This window comes from Thamnophis elegans, chromosome 5 (assembly GCF_009769535.1).
Source record: "Thamnophis elegans isolate rThaEle1 chromosome 5, rThaEle1.pri, whole genome shotgun sequence".
Lineage (NCBI taxonomy): Eukaryota > Metazoa > Chordata > Lepidosauria > Squamata > Colubridae > Thamnophis > Thamnophis elegans.
This window is the reverse complement of record NC_045545.1, coordinates 42,717,977-42,735,593: the sequence shown is the minus strand read 5'-3', so window position 1 is coordinate 42,735,593 and position 17,617 is coordinate 42,717,977. Positions and strand designations below refer to the sequence as shown.

At 40.2% G+C, this 17,617-nt stretch overlaps 1 protein-coding gene across 2 annotated transcripts in view; it reads left to right on the top strand.

The window, feature by feature from the left end:
• Window positions 1-17,617, top strand: part of IPO13 (importin 13) — a 52,778-nt gene that overhangs the window by 24,500 nt on the left and 10,661 nt on the right. For both annotated transcript variants that reach the window (XM_032217233.1, XM_032217234.1), the window contains exons 5-13: window positions 821-987; window positions 1,803-1,923; window positions 3,382-3,529; window positions 3,786-3,967; window positions 5,238-5,264; window positions 5,598-5,732; window positions 8,313-8,456; window positions 9,019-9,099; window positions 17,411-17,548. In XM_032217233.1, coding sequence (XP_032073124.1) covers window positions 821-987; window positions 1,803-1,923; window positions 3,382-3,529; window positions 3,786-3,967; window positions 5,238-5,264; window positions 5,598-5,732; window positions 8,313-8,456; window positions 9,019-9,099; window positions 17,411-17,548 — 1,143 coding nt within the window. The remainder of the gene's footprint in view (window positions 1-820; window positions 988-1,802; window positions 1,924-3,381; window positions 3,530-3,785; window positions 3,968-5,237; window positions 5,265-5,597; window positions 5,733-8,312; window positions 8,457-9,018; window positions 9,100-17,410; window positions 17,549-17,617) is intronic.

Here is a 17,617-nt window from a genome sequence, read left to right as displayed (position 1 = left end):
GCCAGCTTGAAATAGGAGGAAGTCATACGTTGCCTCAGTATGTGACTGGTGCAGTACATCAGCCCACAGACACATTATTAATGAAGGGTGCTGAACTAGAGCAGCATCTTCTATAGTCTATGGGAGAAGAGGGGAAATTTTCTGCTATGTCTACTGTACTTCACAGCAAAATCCTTACTTTAATTCTCACAGTATCTTTGACTTTTCATGGGCTATTTTGTGATAGAGAGCATGACTTCATTATGAGAACTAATTTATTCCTTACTTGGACAAAAATAAGAACAAGATGGAGATAATTGAAAATGTGAACAGGCAAACTTGGTCTGTGATAGCTTCCATTTTTGCCTAATTGCTGGGAGATGATATTGCTTATTTGGTGGATTGACAGAGTATAATATAAAGTTATTCCTTTACTTTAATGTTCTGATGTTAAAACAAAGACAATTGGCAGTCCATTCTGGAGATCTCAGATAAACTCAGTTGCAAACGTATGTCTAAAACACATCTGTAGCCCTACATCTGTATCTTTTTTCCCCATTAAAACAACAGCAGCCTCTTGTCATTGTGATGCAACTAGAACCTAGGAAAAGTGTTAAATGCCAGGAATGGAATTTGGGGTGCCCTTGTACAATGAGCAAGTCAATATTGGGCAGAACAGCTGACAGATTTGGGGAAAGTGGTATGATACTGAATTGTGAGTTCTAGCCATCCCATCAGAAAGTGATGATAGCCGTAATGTCTTAAGACCATACCTAACTTTTAGGATAGTTGTGTCACACAGCTTTTTCTTGCAATTGAACAATTATCTTTTTGTTTGCAGGATGACATTCTCTCTTTTGATCCAGAAAAACAGGCTATGTATCAGCAAGTGTATCGACCTGTATATTTTCAGTTAGTGGATGTACTCCTACATAAAGCTCAGTTCCCCTCTGATGAAGAATACAGTTGCTGGTCCTCTGATGAAAAGGAGCAATTTCGTATATATCGGTATGGCTTTTTGCTTGGCGGTGTCTTTTAATATATGAAATGGTGTTCTCACTTAAGGTTCCCAAGGGCATGAAGCAAACTCCTTGACCCAACAAAACCCCCTTTTATTAATTTACTCTGAATTCTGCTCATTCACATCCAGCAAAGTCTTTCAAGGGAGAATTTACAGTCATAGACCTTATCTGGCTTGGAGAGCTGCCAAGCCGATATCTGCAAAACTTGGCAAGGAGTCTTGGAGAGTCATAAACCAATTAAGTGAACTAATTGTCTCCTGCAAACTCCACTCCCCTTTTGCTCCTTTTTTATTTCCTCTGGGAGGGGGCATTCATTGTTCACCTGTGGCCTTACTCCCAAGTCAAACCCTGTTCTTTAGCTGTTCCCTTTGTATAAGTATAATCTTTATTGTCATTGTACTTAAATACAACGAAATTGTCTGGCAACTCTGTGCATGTGCATGCTGGGAACAGGCTCCAGCTGTTCGTCTTCCTCACTGATGTCCGACTCTGAAGGCAGCTGATAACTGGCATATGGCTCTGCCCCCTCCCTGTCTCTGACACAGAGCCTTCCCCAGACTCCAGGACTGGCCCATGTTCCTCCCCAACGTCCTCACTGTCCGAATCTGCCGCCAGCTGCACTGGCTGCTGGCAGGCCACAACAGCTGGTGAAGTGCAAAAGAGTAGTTAATCATACAGTATTGGTGAAGGCTGGTAATGAAGGTAATGAAGGCTGAATGTTGGATTGTTAGTGTTTATTTTAGCTTATTTCTATGTATTTGTGGTCCGGTAAGCAGATTTTTGTGATTCTTTGTCTTTCAGAGTGGACATCTCAGATACTTTGATGTATGTATATGAAATGTTGGGAGCAGAACTGCTGAGTAGCTTATATGACAAACTGGGTCGCCTCCTGACAAATTCAGATCAGCCATCCTCATGGCAGGTGAGGATAGAGCTCTTCTGCTCTCAAATGACAGCAGTAACCAGTGAACCATTAGGACTAGGGAGGGAAACAATGTAGAAGAAGTAATGAAATAAATTGGTATTATGAAATGTTTCATCATTTTTCCAATTTAAACTCTATATAGCTATTTAGCTACTACCTTCTTTAGCAACCATTCACAAATACCACTGTTGTAAAAAAAATCATTTTCTGACCAATGTGTATATTTATCACCAAATTTTGTTCACCTGAAACTGTTTAAGATCTGACTTAAAACTTCTAAGCAACTAATTAAGATCACAGACCTGAGCTTGTGAACCTGAACTTAGCACTTTGTAGGGAAGCACTTGTTGCAGAGAAAAGCAGCCCAGGAAGAGAGATCTTGTTTAAGCAATCTCTCTCTAGAAGGTGAAGAAACGGGTCAGCACAGTACACAGTGCAAGATAACTTTCTCTGAATGCAAGGACAGCTACCAGTGATCTTCACAATGATGTGTTCTCTCTTTTTCTCTTGCACACACGCGCACACATAGGGCTACCATTTTGCTTAACAATCAAATTGTTGGACTGAAATTTAGTTTGCTAAATGAGGAGAGGGTGTAAAATGGAAAATTAAACAGCTAATAATCAGATGTATCTATCTGAACTATAGTGAAATGATCTGGGTACTTTGGAGCCTCATATTGAAGCTGGAACTTCATATAGCTGTGAGTTCTTTACTCCCAGATTAATATCGAGAATCCTATAGTAAAGGTAGAATCCCATTCCCTCTAGTGTTACAGAAACAGGTCCTTTTAGCTTAGTAAAAGGTATTAGATATGTCTGCTACACAGAGATAGTTGTAAAGTTGGGCCACATGTCCTTATACGGCAGCTGATCAAAACAGATCACCTACCTGTGTTATCAGAATGCTACAGTGTAGCAAACAATGATGGATACAAAGTATCAGTGACTACAGGAGTTCCTTATCCATCACTGTGACAGCAAACAAAAATTGAGCCCTGACCATGATTTACAAACCAAAGCATTTAGAAGTAACAATCATGCCAATGCTCTAGAATACTGAGCATGTTGTAAACTAAGTGAGGTCTCTTATATAAAAGACCCATTGAGAAGGAACGTGTGTGCAAGATATTTGCTTCTTCTTTCCCCCATCTTGAAGTAGTGAAACTGTGAGAAGCCAAACTTCTTAACTTTCAGTCAATTGCTGATCAGGCCATATATCCAATGGATGCACAGGAGAAGGACAGTGAGTGTAATTGGAGATGTATATCCCAGATTCAGATGTAATAGTCTTGAAAAACAATACTTGCTTGGGGTGGGGGAATTTATATCATGGAATTAACTGTAAAAAATGACATATTTTTATGTGGGAACTAGCTCCATACTGTACCTCTTTTGTCAGAATCAAAATTTGAGAGGGAGGTAGATTGAATACATCTCTTTTTGTTTCTGGCAGAACACGGAAGCTTTACTTTATGGGTTCCAGTCCATTGCAGAGACCATAGATGTAAACTATTCAGACGTGGTTCCTGGCCTTATCGGCCTTATCCCCCACATCAGCATCAGCAATGTACAACTTGCAGACACGGTGATGTTCACTATTGGTGAGGAAATTGGGCAAGTGGAGGGGAGATGTTGTTGAATGGGGAATATTGTGATTCTAAGATTATGTAGCTGTTACAAAAGGATAGCTTAACTTTGTGAAGGGTTGCTGCCCATTATTACCCATAGATCTGAGTGAGATTGTGTGTGGAGAAGAGGTTTTCAGAGACAAGCAATGTCTGAAATTGCTTTGCTGTTCCCCGGATTTGCTTGTCATATCAGCAAAGTAATCTTGACTTGTTTTCTGTTTGTTACTAGGGGCTCTCTCAGAGTGGCTGGCAGATCATCCTGTAATGATCAACAATGTCCTGCCTTTGGTATTGCAGGCTCTGGGCAATCCAGAATTATCTATCTCTAGTGTCTCTACTCTTAAGAAGATATGCCGTGAGTGTAAATATGACTTGCCTCCATATGCTGCCAACATTGTTGCTGTCTCTCAGGTAACACAAAACATGGTTTAATGCAATTAAAATCATAGATGGGTAATTAAAATAAACAAAACCCTTATTGAAATAGATCCAGAAGTTTCATCCATTATCTCTATGTCACCATACCCAATAATGGAATATTTGAGACTAAGCCTATATTTAGAAAAAAAAGACCCTTGGTCAAAAGAAGGCTTTTTCAATAGAGGTGATAAAACTGTCTCCTTTAAACAGGCAGGAGCACATTATTGTCTCAATAGTTGCAGATCTCTTCCCTTGATCATGGCAACAGTAAATGTCAGTCTAATCAGCCAGCAAAGTCAGTAGTTCAGCAAGCAAATGCTGACCTTCATCTCTTCACATACTCTGCCCATGTCCTTGATTGACTAGCTAAAAAGAAACCATATGAAGTTATTTGGTTATTTCCTTGTGACCTGCCCCAACCCTGGAATCCAAATCAAAGTAAAGCATTCTGCAGAGAACGGTGAAAATTGCTCACAGCGAGCTTCCAACTGTTCCAGCTTCTTTCCCCAGTATGTTGATGGAGGCAAGGCCACATTAAAAACAGAGGATGAGTCATCCATAGTATACACAGGGTGAGTGCAGATATGTGTTTGTAGATTTAAATGGGTGGGTGGGCGTGGATGTGTACAGAATAATAAGGAAATAAAATGTAGAACTTAGTCCTCTTCATTACTGGTATGCAGCGTCTACCTAGAATTTCCTTTCTGAGGATATATAGTCCTTAAGGGTGGGTGGGTAGGAAGGATTCCCTACTACTGGTATTCAAAGAGTGAAAATCTAAGATTTTTAAGGAATATTTGGCATTGATCTAGATCAGGGGTGTATATTGTATTCGATATGCGTTTATGGATGGATTCAGCAAAATTGATAATATTTGTATCTTATCCAACTGCAGATTTCTGGTGAGATGATTGCACGAAAAGTAGAGGTCATTATTTTCCCAGTAATTGAAATTTAGTTAGGATGGCTCATCTTCTTTCCCTTGTTTAAATGTTACCTATGTTGTATATGATCAGTCCTATTGACTCTGTAGCAAGTAGAAAGCCAGAGGCAAAGTCTTTACAATCAATTGCCTGTAATAAAATTCTGATTGCTGGTTTTTTTTTTTTTATTTGTCCATTTTTCTCTGGAGCCTCTGTTCCCCTAGAACCTGTATTTGGCTCACAAGATTTTCAAGTGCTACTATGGTTAGGGCTTTTTTGATGTAACTAAATTCTGCATTAGAGACAGCATTCACTTTCTTGACTCTTTCCCTCTGTAGGAGGTGCTAATGAAGCAGATTCACAAGGTAAGATTGTTTTCCCCGTTTGACAGGAAATTACAAGTATGCCTAAGATATGGTTTCCTATCAACCCATTTCATTAGAATTGAACATTACAACCAATGTCTTTATTAGTGAGACAAATGAGGCGTTCAGTTTTTAAATAGAGATTTAGCTATGTCTCCTAATAACAGCAATACAGTTCCTATACTGAGTCATGCTGTTTATAAACAGGTTTCAGGATAAGTTCTCACAAGGCATTTTTAAGCTTGTAGATGATTAAGGATTGAGTGGGAGGATGAAGTGAAACTTTTAAATGCAATAATGAAATTGAAAAAGCTATCCATCTTTTCTTTTTAGACAAGTCAGTGTATGTGGCTGATGCAGGCTCTGGGTTTCTTATTGTCTGCCCTCCAAGTGGAAGAGATTTTGAAGAATCTACATTCACTTATAACTCCTTACATCCAACAATTAGAGAAATTGGCTGATGAAACGGTGAGCTACGTCAGATGTCTATTAATGATTTCTGTTCTTTCTTAAAGAACACTATTAAATAACCAATTTTGTTGTATTTAAGTACAATGACAATAAAGATTATACTTATATTTAGGCCTGCTATATGTAAGAGGCTTCTCCTTTTTGTTACAAGTCATGCTTAGTTTGAAAGTCTTCTCTTGCTTCCTTTCATTAGTGATTTCTGCCATTGTTCTTTACTTTATACTCTTCCTTTTACCATCCCATTCATCACTTCTACACTTGGGAACAGAGACATGGGGCACTTTCTTATGGCTATGTTAATGCACTATCCTCCACCAAAAGGCATGCTGATGCAGCTGTGCTGCTCCAACTAACAAGCCCTAGTCTACCATCACAACTTGGCTGGCAAGAATTGCTGTCCTTAAATTATTGATAAAGTACTAGTTAAGGAAAACATTTAGTAGATTTCCCTGGCTTCACTCCCCTTTCCACCAAAATCATCTGCCAATAAGAAAAACAAGCAGAGATTGGTCTTATTAATATGGGATAGGGTGGAATAGGCTGGGTATAGAAAGTATCTGGGAAGGGTGGTTTAGTACTTTTCATATGATCCAAGTGGAGAGAAATGCACAGAGATACACGACAGAGCTCCCTGATGCTCCTTGATAGTTTTGGACTATTTTTGGAACTAAATGCTGCACAGGTAGTCCTTGACTTACGATTTAGCAACTCTTCGAAGTTACAACAAATTTCCCCATGGCTATTTACTGCGTGCATGCACGAGGACGCCGCCGGCCCCGTTCCAACCGGTTCGGTTGGAACAGGATTAGCAACCCACCCCTGGTTCACAGGAAGAATTGTGAAGAGCGCTGTAGTGCACATTTCCTCTGCTTTGCACTGCAGTGCTCCGCTGTGACAGATAACTGGCAAAGAAGATGGATTGTGAAAAGCACAAGGGGTTTCTGTTCTCTTTGTCTCCCACCCTCTTTTCAAATTTGTTAATCCAGTGTACTGGTCAGAAATCCTGAGATGGAAATAAAGGCTGAGATGTTCACTCAAGAAAGCTCCTTCTTGCTTCATACGTCTATTCCTGTAACTTGTCTGCTGGGCTCCTTTGGGGCACAGGTTTAGCACTCTTTCATAAAAGAGCTGTGAAGGCATCGCAGCTGTGTATGGCATCACTGTCTTACCTTCAATATAGCCAGCTTTTGGGTGGGGGGACGCTGCTAGCAGACCAAGACTCTACTTCATCCCAGGAGATGACAGGAGAACTGCCCAGTGAAGCATGAGTACCTCTCCTGCCTTTTCAGGCTTCCTCTTCCATTGTCTTTCTCCATTAAGAGATGCCTTTTTCAGACTAGAAAAAAGCTGCTTACTTTGTTTGCTGCTGCCACAATTACTCAGGCTGCACTATAGGTTTTGCAGATCTAAAAGCTCCACTTAAAAGGTGAGATGGAGCAATTGAGCATGGCCAATACTGAAAGGAAACCCCTAGGAGGCACACTAATGGCAAGGTATTATCACCACAAAGTGATTGGACCCTGCCGTTCCATTTTGATTTCTGTGCTCTTTGCAGTTATGCTTAGGTGGGGGAGGGGGAATGAGAAATGCATGTGGGGTAGCCTATGAGATTCGATCAATTTAAGTGTGTGAATCCTACATGTACATGCATACAAACACATGCATTCTTCATTGCTTTAGCGGTCTTAAAATTCCCTTACCTTATCCTTTAGAAGCTGGTGGCAGGCACATCTGTTCCAAAATAGAAGAAGCAGACCAAATCTAGTCTAACAGTCGCTCAGGGTCCCTTTACTAAAATCTGTATTTTAGGAGAATGCTGCTCAGTAAAGCAGGAAAGCTACTCCTGCTTGAAGAGTAGTGTCCACCATTACATAGTAAAAGAATTGTGAAATGTGAAAAAGCAGAATGCCTTTGAAAAGAGACTAGAGGAGAGAGGGCATGTCAAAGCAATCTAAAGTAGCCATAAGGAGCAAGGAGATCCCAATTTTTCACTTAAAGTACATGATCAGCGAAGAATCTTAAACCCATAGCAAATAGGTATTGGGAGAAACTGAAAAATATAATTTTAAAACTGGAACACCTCAATAGGACTTTAACTGTCTTCGTGGTCGGCTGGGGATGAAACTAAGTGAATGTCAAACAACCAGACCTGCACTTGAAATGTTCAATTAACTGCTTTATTGCTCAGACCTGTACACAGGAATCTTCTCAGACTAAGCATTTGCATCTGGATGACACCAAATAAGGTTCAATGGCATTAAAGGGGTCAGACTTCACCTTATTGTGCCTGCATAGAGGTTCTAGACTAAGTCCCCATTTGACTCCTCCCCTACCTCATCCAGTCTCTCTCCTACAGGCAAGATCATCTAATTTAAAAATGGTTAGTGGTATATATCAATGCTATAGTTAGAAGAGTGCAAAGATGAGCCCAAAGTCTGTTAAGAAAATGAAGCACTAAGTAGCTAGCTGTGTTTCACAATACTGTTATTCCTCATTGATGTCAACTTAGAAAACTTGATGATAGTGGCCTATATTCTATGCCACGTATAATGACTATAGTGATACTTTATGTTGCAGCCCAATCCATCTAACAAGCTAGCTATTATCCATATATTGGGTCTACTCTCCAACCTCTTCACCACTTTGGATATCAGTCACCATGATGATGATCATGAGAACACGGAAGTTAAAAAACTGCCAGTGCCTCAGGGTCCCAATCCAGTGAGTATTGTTGCATAATTGAAGAAGTTTTCTTTGTATATTAATACAAGTAGTCCCAAAGGTGCTTTTTCAGGAGGCAACTGAACGTTTTTGTTTTTCCTTTTGAAGACGCTTCAAAATACCACTGCCAATTTGACCAAACCAGTAGGAACCCACCTCTGCCGCAAACATTATCTCCTCTTTTCATGGAGCCATCTTTAGTCTGCCATCTTCCCTAGAACTCCCCTTGTATTCTTCTATTCTAAAGTGACGCTCTTTAGCTGAGTTACCCAAGATCATGAGCAGTTTTTATATGTCTGCTTTAGTGTTCAGAACATTCCTTAAAAAAACATATAAGCTTCATTTGCATTAGCCATTGAGAATGAGAAATACAATATGCATTGTATATTGTTAGATATGCATTACTAGTGTAGTAATAGGAGGTGCACAAAAGGTTTTCAAGACAATCTCTGACCCTCTTTCTGCCAGAAAATCTGAAAATCTATAAATACTATGCTAAATTCAAAATAATGTAAGATACACTGATTTCTGAATTATATTCTATGTTCATTCTCATTTATAGGTAGTGGTGGTATTACAGCAAGTTTTCCAGCTCATCCAGAAAGTGCTCAGCAAATGGTTGAATGATGCGCAAGTTGTGGAGGTAATGCTTCTTCTAATTTAAAAAAAAAATCACACAAAGGGATACAGGGCAGTCCGTTTGTTTCAGGTAGTTACAGTGCTTGATCTACTAATAAGAGAACATTACTTTTAAAGACATAGGCCTGGAAAAACTTCACCTCTCTGCTAGGAAGAAAAACCAGATTTATCCTGTGGTGCCGTAAAAATATTTGATCAGTATTAGGTACTTGACATACTGCTGTAGTATATTCATCTGGATTATGCTGGTGTGTTTCTTAGTATTAGATCTGCTCTATTTCTTTTTAAATAGCAAGAAATTATCATGCCATCCCCTTTCTAAGGTAAGTTATGGCACATCAAAATTGAGTCAAGCATTTACACTTAAGGCACATGATTATCATCTACATAGCAATAGTGCCATTTGAATTGTTATTCTTTCACTGTATTTTTATCACACTGCAATTTTGTAATTTTTTATGTATATATGTAACCAAGTGAAATATATGTATGAACTGTATGAATAACAACTTGGCATTCTTGCCTTACAATAAGTTAAAATCTATTTGGTTGCTATTTTTTTTAAATCACAATTTTACTATGAAAGTATTTAAAACCTCAAAAATATTTACTGTTAATCTAATACCAATCTGATTTGCTTTTAGTAAAATGGTCTCACTTTTATTCTATCCTACATTTTTAATTGTTTAGTGTAATTAAGCTATGCATTTTACATTGTGTACTCTGGGTCAGAAAGATAAGTGTTTCCTGGCTGGAGATTCTGGAAGATAATCTCAAATAATTCCCTTCATTTAGGAAAGGGATGAATTGATTCAGTTCATTTTGGTCCAGTTCAATTTTTCCCTGATGACTTGGTAATACAACTTTAAACATCTCGAAAATCATTGCTGCAATTAAAAAAGAGAGAGGGGGGGGGAGAGAGGGGGGGAGAGAGAGAGAGAGAGAGAGAGATAGAGGGAGGGAGAGAGGGAGAGGGAGGTTGGGAGAAAACAGATATCCAGCTGTGTTCATGCAGATATATATAAGAAAGGACTAGTGAGATTAAAAGGACTTGCTGTCCTGTGGTAATATTTGTTGTTGTTGCTGGTAGTCGTGAAGTCGTGTCCAACCCATCGCAACCCCATGGACAATGTTCCTCCAGGCCTTCCTGTCCTCTACCATCCCCTGGAGTCCATTTAAGCTCACACCAACTGTTTCAGTGACTCATCCAGCCACTTCATTCTCTGTCATCCCCTTCTTCTTTTGCCCTCAATCATTCCCAGCATTAGACTCTACTCCAGTGAGTCCTTCCTTCTCATTAGGTGCCCAAAGTATTTGAGTTTCATCTTCAGGATCTGGCCTTCTAAAAAGCAGTCAGGGTTGATCTCCTCTAGGACTGAGCAGTTTGATTACCAGCAAACGATCTTCTCCAGCACCATAGTTCAAAGGCCTCAATTCTTTGACTCTCAGCCTTCCTTATGGTCCAGCTATACATTGCAACTGGGAAAACCATAGCCTTGACTACAAGCACTTTTGTTGGCAGGGTGATATCTCTGCTGTCTAGATTTGCCATAGCTTTTTTCCCCAGGAGCAAGCGTCTTTTAATTTCTTGGCTGTAGTCCCCATCTACGGTGATCTTGGAGGCCAGGAAGATAAAAATCTGTCACTACCTCCATTTCTTCTCCCTTTATGTGCTAGGAATTGAGAGGGTCAGATGAGAGGCCACATCAGGTCTTCTCCAGTTCGGATTCTCTGTTACCTGGACAACATCCTCTTGTTGTCCAGGTCTCTGACTCAAGCAGAAAGGGATCTCGCTCTCACCATTCACACTCTGCGGAATCACGGGTTTGGGGTGAATCTCAAGGAGAGTCACCTTGTTCCCGGCACTCGCATTCTTCATCTCGGAGTCTTGATAGACACCGTGGTGGGGAGGGTGTTTCTGCCCAACGACCGCATTCTCAGTCTGAAGAAAATTGTCAGGAAGGTGCTGCGCCTACGCAAGGCATCCCTTCTTCTTCTCTCCCAAGTTTTAGGCAAGATGGTGTCTTGCTTCGGGGTGGTCCTGTGGGCCAGGTTCCACAGCAGGACCCTTCAATGGTTCATGCTTCCACATCAAAAGGCTGACAGGAGCTGCTCCCCTCTCCGGCTTCCCCTTCCTAGTCAGGTCTTACAGTCCCTCAAATGGTGGCAATCCCTGGCAATTTTGCAAGGGACCTTGTTCAGGGATCCGGACTGTCTCACACCTACGACGGACACAAGTCTTACGGGGTGGGGGGCAAACATGCAGGACCTAGTGGCTCAGGGTCAGTGATTCTTCGAAGAGAGCCACAACAGAATAAATTGGCTAGAGTTTCGGGCGGTTCACTTCGCCCTCTAACAATTCCAACACAGGGTTCAGGACCGCCACATATTAGTCCTAACAGACAACACCACAACCAAGACATACCTTAACAGGCAGGGGGGAACACGTTCCTGGCCTCTGATGCAGGAATCCAACCTGTTGTGCCAGTGGGCAGAATCTCACCTGTCATCTCTCAGGGCAGATCACATCTCAGGGGCCTCCAACGTTCAGGCAGACTGGTGAGCCGGATCAGGATAGATCAGGCGGAGTGGAGTGTCCATCCGAACCTCTTCCATCGACTGACACTACGATTCGGTCTCCCAGTCCTAGACCTGTTTGCGACGGCAGACAACAACCAGGTACCCAGATTTTACTTGCGGTTCATGGATCCCATGGCAGAAGGAGTAGATGCCCTCAGGTGCCATTGGCTCAAAGGTCTCCTGTACGCATTTCCGCCCCTTCCCCTCATTCAGAGAGTAATTCGGAAAATGTTGGAGCAGGAGGCAGAACTATTGCTGTTAGCGCCGAATTGGCCACGCCGGCCTTGGAATGCCAACCTAGTGAGTCTGTCAATCTCCACTCCATGGCACATCCCACGGTCTTTCCTGTCTCTACTCCAAGGGTCAGTTTGTCATTCTGACCCTCAGTGGCAACAATTAACCACATGGTGATTGAGCGGCAAGCCTTAACATCCGATAACATTTCCTTCAATGTCATTGCTACCATTCAGGCATCACGCAGAAGCTCTACTAACCGCATTTATGGTGCCACATGGCGGGCATTTGCACTGTGGTGTATCAACAAGACTATTGACCCACTTAAAGCATCCATTCCACAGATAATGGACTTCTTACAAAGGGGGCTTAATCAGGGCCTTACCCCTAATACGTTACACCGACAGGTGGCTGCTTTGGCTTCTGTCCTAGACAGTCTTGCCTCCAACCATCTACCTTCTCATCCCTTGATCCAGAGATTTCTCCGTGGAGCATCCAACCTGTATCCTCCTGCCATCCATAGATATCCGACTTGGGACTTGCCTTGTGTCCTAGAGGCTCTGATTGCCTCGCCCTTTGAACCTATGAGATCCACTTCTTTGAAACTGTTGTCCTTTAAGACGTTGCTTTTGGTGGGTATAACATCTGCCAGACGTATTTCTGATTTGGCTGCCCATTCAGTCAGGCATGACTTATGCGTGTTCCATCCAGACCGAGTTGTTTTAAGACTGGACCCAACATTCATACTGAAGGTGAATTGCTGCTTCCACAGAGGTCAAGAGTTAACCTTGCCTGATTTCTGCCCATCTCCTCGTCATGAGAGGGAGCATAAGTGGCACACTCTTGATGTACGTCGTGCCCTCAAGATCTTCATCAACCGCACCACTTTGTTCCGCCACTCAGAAGCTCTCTTCGTATCCTTTCACCGGGCCTCCTTGGGTAACCAGGCTTCGTCATCGAGTCTAGGGCGGTGCATCAGAGCCTGTATTAAACTATCTTATGAACTTCAGTCCTTACAGGTTCCTCTAAACATTATAGCTCATTCTACACATAGTGCTGTGACAACTGCTGCTTGGTCCACGCAAGCCACATTGGAAGAAGTCTGCCGGGCAGCCACATGAGCGTCTCCCACAGTCTTCATACGTCATTACAAGTTAGACAAGTATGCGTCGGCTGATGCAGCTTTTGGGCGCAGGGTGCTGCAACAAGTACTTGTGCCTTAACAAACTTTCTTTAGTATCCCCACTCTAGCAGACAGCCCAGTCTTTGGTACGTCTCAGTCTGGCTGCTGTCTCCTGGATCACAGAGAATGGGCGTTGGTTCTTACCTGATACGCTCATTAAGTGGAGACAGCAGCCAGCCCCACGCTGGGGTGCGTCACACAATTCAGAACTTTTTTGTGCGGAGGAGAGAGAGAGAGAAACAGAGGATATGGACTTGACACATGTACATTTTTGCTCACAATTCTCACTTGAGTCTACAGTTTTCCTTCGTCTGAACTGGGAAGGAGCCACAAGGACCCAATGATATCATAAGTGTAGACTCAGTCCAATTGGTTACTGGAAGGAGTAAACCCAGTCTGGCTGCTGTCTTCACTTCAACAGAGAATGAGCGTATCAGGTAAGAACCAACGCCCATTTTTTTAATGTTTAGTTTCAAGCCCACTTTTGCACTCCCCTCCTTTACCTGCATCAAGAGGCTCTTTAGTTCCTCTTCACTTTCTGCCATTAGAGTGGTATCATCTTAATATCTGAGGTTGTTGATATTTCTTCGGCCAATCTTAATTCCAACTTGTTATTCATCTAGCCCCGCCTTTCTATATGTTGTCTGCATATAAGTTAAATAGGCAGGGTAACAGTATGCAGTCTTGCCGAACTCCTTTCTCAATTTTGAACCAATCAGTGATTCCGTGCGCAGCTCTCACTGTTGTTTCTTGATCCGCATATAGGTTTCACAAGAGACAAATAAGATGGTCTGGTACTCCCATCTCTTTTAAGAACATGCCATAATTTGTTGTGATCCACACAATCAAAGGCTTTAACATAGTTAATGAAGCAGAAGTAGATGGTTTTCTGGAACTCCTTAGCTTTCTTCATAATCCAGCTTATGTTGACAATTTGATCTCTAGTTCCTCTGCCTCTTTGAAATCCTGCCTGTACTTTTGGTAGTTCTTGGACCACATACTGCTGGGGTCTAGTTTGTAGGGTTAGGGTTAGTGCCATAATAATTTCTCCCTCACTCCTCATTTCCTCTTGTTTTCTTTGTTATTTTATCTTATATAGAATATTGTTACATTTTCTATAACATGTAAGATATAATTTTATGTTGTTGTAAATAATTGCAACATAACAATTGCAATAATCTTTTTTAGGCAGCTCACTTAAAACCAGTGGATAAAAGTAGCCAATTGAAAGGAAATGCAACAATTGATCTATGTGTATTTCACCTAGAGAACTGAGAAGTACATCCACCCTGTGAAGAGTTAGGATTTTTTGTAACAAATACTACAAAAGAAAGAAAAAAATAAACTATACAATTTGTAACAGGAGATTAGCAACTAGCTGCTGTATCCATGTGCCCAGGGCTACTCCTTTGTAGTATTATTTAATATGAGACAAATGCGTGCTGGAAATTCTTTAAACTCATTTCTGGTTATATTTTGTTTTCTTGCTTTATTGTTTGCTTAGGGCTGTATGCTTATTTAAAAAGAAAGATAAGTCTAATCAGTACAAACTTGAAAATAAGCTTTCATATAGCTATTTTTTTTGTTTGATATTACTGTAGGACAAATCAAAAGCTGTTAATACAAAATTCTCAACCGTAATGAAATTATATCTCTAGTTTTGCCTCAATGTGAATGAGGTTCCTTACATTTTTAACAGTGCTTGAATATAGAATTTAAAAAATTATACTAACTTCAATTTCCTATTCAGTGTAAAATTCTGAAATAAGTGTTTCTGAAAAAGGAATATCTCATCTATGATTGTAGACATCCAATGAAGGGAGGCATGATTATTCTGTTGGTCCCAGTGTTGAAGTGCTGTTACTGACTTTTGTAAAAGTCAGTAAGATATTTGAAGAGTAGGAGTGCTATCATTTAATCCTTAGTCTTCTCTACTCAAGAGTAGTCTTATAATAATTTTCATTGTCTTTTTCTGAACCTATTTCAATTTAATTGAATCTTTCTAAATATTTGCAGCTCAGAATTGGACATAATATACAAAGTAGGAGTGCAATGCAAAATAATTGATTTGGAAACATCATTTCTTTTCATGCAGCCTAAAAAGTGCATTTGCCTTATTTTTTGCATTGATATCATGTTATTGACTCATATTGACATTGCAGTCAACTATTTTTATTTCCCCTGTAAGCCCAGCTACCAAGTTATGTATTTTTCATTCTTTACCTTGGAATTCAGTTATTTTTGGTTTTCTAAATGAAAAAAATCATATAATGTCAAGGGTGGCCTCTCATACCTTCCCCTATATCTCAAGGAGAAAATTGTCATTCCCCCCACAAAAAAAAAGTTCAGGAATTTCCTGAAATGCCTAGGCTTGGTGACATTTTGCAAACAGATGTTAGGTAATAAATCCTCTATAATTACTGTGTCATATCTGTGAAAGATTTGCAATTTGTTTTTAGAAGGTGATATTTACATAATTTCTATGGTGGGACTTATGATAGGGAAAATTCAACCCCAGTGTGCCTTTTATTGGTTCCTCTGATTATTTTACCACAGATGCTCTTTAAAGTCCTAAGTACATTAACTTGGGTTTCTGAACAGGAGTGATTACTTTTTACATGCAGTCCCATTTTTTTCTATTGCTTCTATTCCTATTGAACAAATTTTATATTTCAATTGCTAGATTTCATTCATGGGACTCTTCCACCATGTCTTTGTCATACCGATTAAACCTTATTTGCTTTCCTATGTTAATAGTCTGTTCATCTTGTTTATGTCACAGCTAAAAATTAGTGTATTGACAAAAGAGACCATAAACTTTATAAACCAATGCTCTTTTTGATTTTTAATTCAGTGCTCCAATGGCTTCTTTATTATAGTTTTTTATAGCAAAAAGTATTTATCAATAATTCTTACTCCAGGATTTTAGTCCATATGAGATTCGTTATGAAGCCCTATAACCAAATGTATAATATTTTGGCCAAATTGTTTCATCAGGTCTTTTGTTTGTTGTTTAGCATTATTTATATAGCTGTGCAAATGTGATCTTACAATGTGCATACCATCTTGTGCAAGAAGTCTGCCATGTACATAACTCAAACCTGGGATACCAGAAACTAAATCATTCCTGAAACTTCCATAGCCATTCACTTGCAATATGCTTGAGATGGAAATTTTCATACCAAAACTACAAACTGCAATTTATTCACAAATAAATGTTGGGCTGAAAACAAGAGTGCACCTACAGTAAGACGACCCAAGGCCTGAATGTTTAAGCTATTTATTGTGTAGATAGGGCTGCCTGAGAAAATAACATGATACATAATGATGTTGTAATAGGAGATTTTATGAGGAATAAATGGAAAGTGTCCCAAAGTTTCAAGAGGCAATTGGACTTTCTGGTTTTTCTTTGAAGACGTTCTGCTTCTCATCCAAGAAGCTTCTTCAGCTCTGAATGGATGTTGGAAAATGGAAGGATTTATACACGTTGCAGACAGTCAGTCATTTGCATTCTTTTAGTGAGTAGTTGAAGCCAGAGGTTTATCTGTGTTATCAGGATCACCTGAGTAGTGCAAATGGGTGTGGAGCCTTCTTGGAACTGTTGAAAGGACTGTGTTGTAGACTGGAGATTGATGATGCCTCCCCCTCTGTTGAGAGAGGGTTGTTCAATTTTGACATAGGTGCAAATGACCAGTTGTCTGCAAGGAATATAAATCTTTCCATTCCTCACCATCAAGTCAGAGCTGAAGAAGCTTCTTGGACGATAAGTGAAATGTCTTCAAAGAAAAAACAGAAAGTCCAATTGCCTCGTGAAAAAGCACCTTTGGGAGAACAATGACCTAGATGATTGAGAATCTCCATAGATAAATAGAAAGTGTTTAAATTGTTTGGAGAATAGTAGGCTTTCCTACAGTACATCCTTTGTTGTTACATGCATATCATGATTTCTAACTGAAAAATATTTTCACTTCCATTCAAAAAACCCAACTTTTGAAACAGCAGGAGAATGGTTAAAGTGAAAAGACCATAATATTGTAATAGTGGCTGATGTGAGCCAGCTAGAATGTTATTTAAAAAACAACAACAACAACAGGGAGCCAAAGATTAGTCTTCGTTTAATCATGAATCTTTGCTGGATGATCACAAACAAGTCTTGCTCAGTCTACCCTATCTCAAAGGATAAAAAATACAAAAAAAATATGCTGCCTCAAATTTCTTCAAGGAAGAATAGAATACAAGACAAGTAACTCCTCAGTTGAGGAGGAAAAAATATTGCCTGGACCCAGTTTTCCCTTGACACAGCCTCTTATCCCCACAGTCTGTGTGCTCCATTTTTGAAAAATCTGTGAAGACTCTTCTAGATGATTTTGCACCCATGGTGCCCCAACTGTGTGAGATGCTGGGACAGATGTATAGCACTATTCCTCAGGCATCTGCTATTGACCTCACCAGGCAGGTAAGGCTTTTTTTTAGCACATTAATCTCTGGTAAATACTACATTCAGAAAGGAAACTAATACTTGTTG